Below are 2,500 nucleotides of genomic sequence, written 5' to 3' on the forward strand. Positions count from 1 at the left end.
TATGTAGCAGAGCAGCAAGACTACTGACCACATCTGCTCAACTATGTAGCAGAGCAGCAAGACTACTGACCACATCTGCTCAACTATGTAGCAGAGCAGCAAGACTACTGACCACATCTGCTCAACTATGTAGCAGAGCAGCAAGACTACTGACCACATCAGCTCCACTATGTAGCAGAGCAGCAAGACTACTGACCACATCTGCTCAACTATGTAGCAGAGCAGCAAGACTACTGACCACATCTGCTCAACTATGTAGCAGAGCAGCAAGACTACTGACCACATCTGCTCCACTATGTAGCAGAGCAGCAAGACTACTGACCACATCAGCTCCACTATGTAGCAGAGCAGCAAGACTACTGACCACATCTGCTCAACTATGTAGCAGAGCAGCAAGACTACTGACCACATCTGCTCAACTATGTAGCAGAGCAGCAAGACTACTGACCACATCAGCTCCACTTTGTAGCAGAGCAGCAAGACTACTGACCACATCTGCTCAACTATGTAGCAGAGCAGCAAGACTACTGACCACATCAGCTCCACTATGTAGCAGAGCAGCAAGACTACTGACCACATCTGCTCAACTATGTAGCAGAGCAGCAAGACTACTGACCACATCTGCTCAACTATGTAGCAGAGCAGCAAGACTACTGACCACATCTGCTCCATTATGTAGCAGAGCAGCAAGACTGTGACCTCTGACCATTTCAAATTAGACTCAAGCCACACAAACAAATCTCTTATGGCATGACTCTGTCCTGCTGTGTGACGCTGCAGCCACAGGACAACTCTCGTTATCTCTCTCTCGGTACGTCTGGGGCGTCAGTACACAGTAGGACCCTCTGTGCCATCTGCTCTGTGTTGTCAGTTCTGTGCTCCTTGTTCCTGTTGATTTCCTGGTTCTGATTGGTCCCTTTCTCAGGTCACACACAGTGTAAGCTCATGTGTATGTCTGAGGGGGAGGACTTCATGGTCAGCCGCGGGTCAAAGTTCACTGATGGGACGCGCTGTGAACCCGACCAGCCGGTGGCTCCTGGGATCGTCACCGCCTGTCTGGGAGGGCTGTGCGAGGTGAGAAGGGTGGTCCGAGAGCTGGGGTCAGGAACTGGACATTAGGTAAGGGGACACTGGTCAGGAACTGGACATTAGGTAAGGGGACGCTGGTCAGGAACTGGACATTAGGTAAGGGGACGCTGGTCAGGTGAGGTGGGGTCAGGAACTGGACATTAGGTAAGGGGACGCTGTTCAGGTGAGGTGGGGTCAGGAACTGGACATTAGGTAAGGGGATGCTGGTCAGGTACTGGACATTAGGTAAGGGGACGCTGGTCAGGTACTGGACATTAGGTAAGGGCATGCTGGTCAGGTACTGGACATTAGGTAAGGGGACGCTGTTCAGGTGAGGTGGGGTCAGCAGGTACTGGACATTAGGTAAGGGGACGCTGGTCAGGTACTGGTCAGGTGAGGTGAGTTAGACTTGACTGTGATGGAGTGTGACTACATTTACATTTATTCCCTTAGCAGACGCTTTTATCCAAAGCAACTTACAGACTTACAGACATGAATAATATTCAAGATACATTGTAGGAGGTACTAGAGATGTAGGAAGAGGACGCTGGTCAGGTGTGTGTGTGTATGTGTGTGTGTGAGTGTGTGTGTGTGTGTGGGGTCAGGTGAGATGGTGAAGTAGAAGAGGCTTGGCTGTGATGGAGTGAGACTTTAGGGGAAGGTTGTGTGTGTGTGTGTGTGTGTGTGTGTGTGTGTGTGTGTGTGTGTGTGTGTGTGTGTGTGTGTGTGTGTGTGTGTGTATGTGTGTGTGTGTGTTCTGTTTCGGATCCTGAGCATATGGTTTGTTTTTGGCAGGAGTTTGGCTGTGATGGAGCGTTGCATTCTGGGAAGGTGGAGGATGTGTGTGGGGTGTGTGGGGGAAATGGGTCCACCTGTCAACTCACCTCCCTTTCTTACCACGGAGGAGGAACTAGAGGTAGAGATTACTTTCTGTCACATCTCTCTCCATCTTTCTGTCTCTCTCTCCATCTCTCTCTACCTCCATCTCTCTCTCCCTCCATTTCTCTCTCCATCTCTCTCTACCTCCTGTCTGCATCTCTGTGTCCCTCCCTTTCTCTTTCTCCATTTCTCTCTCTCTCTATCTCTCTCCCTCCATTTCTCCCTCCATTTCTCTCTCCATCTCTCACTACCTCACCTGTCATCGCTCTCTCTGACTCTGTGTGTTTGTGTGTCGTAGACTACGTCACCTTCCTGACGGTGCCCATCAACGCCACACAGGTCCGCATCATCAACACCAGGCCCGTCTTCACACACCTGGGTGAGAGGCTGTGCATCAACACCAGTGCAAATCCTAAGGGAGTTACGGGAGGTGGATGAGTTAAAATGCAACACCAGTGCAAATCCTAAGGGAGTTACAGGAGGTGGATGAGTTAGTGCACTTGGCCTGCATGACCCTCATATGACTGCAGATCTCACGTGTGCAGCATGTGTG

At 50.6% G+C, this 2,500-nt stretch overlaps 1 protein-coding gene across 1 annotated transcript in view; it reads left to right on the forward strand.

Moving 5' to 3' along the window:
* Window positions 1-2,500, forward strand: part of adamts13 (ADAM metallopeptidase with thrombospondin type 1 motif, 13) — a 33,427-nt gene that overhangs the window by 16,700 nt on the left and 14,227 nt on the right. The window contains exons 21-23 of the mRNA XM_076270722.1: window positions 926-1,074; window positions 1,864-1,984; window positions 2,246-2,326. Coding sequence (XP_076126837.1) covers window positions 926-1,074; window positions 1,864-1,984; window positions 2,246-2,326 — 351 coding nt within the window. The remainder of the gene's footprint in view (window positions 1-925; window positions 1,075-1,863; window positions 1,985-2,245; window positions 2,327-2,500) is intronic.

This window comes from Alosa pseudoharengus, unplaced genomic scaffold (assembly GCF_046254945.1).
Source record: "Alosa pseudoharengus isolate Yale_2024_CS ecotype anadromous, Long Island Sound unplaced genomic scaffold, YU_APseudo_1.1 YU_APseudo_1.1_scf_6, whole genome shotgun sequence".
NCBI classification, from domain to species: domain Eukaryota; kingdom Metazoa; phylum Chordata; class Actinopteri; order Clupeiformes; family Clupeidae; genus Alosa; species Alosa pseudoharengus.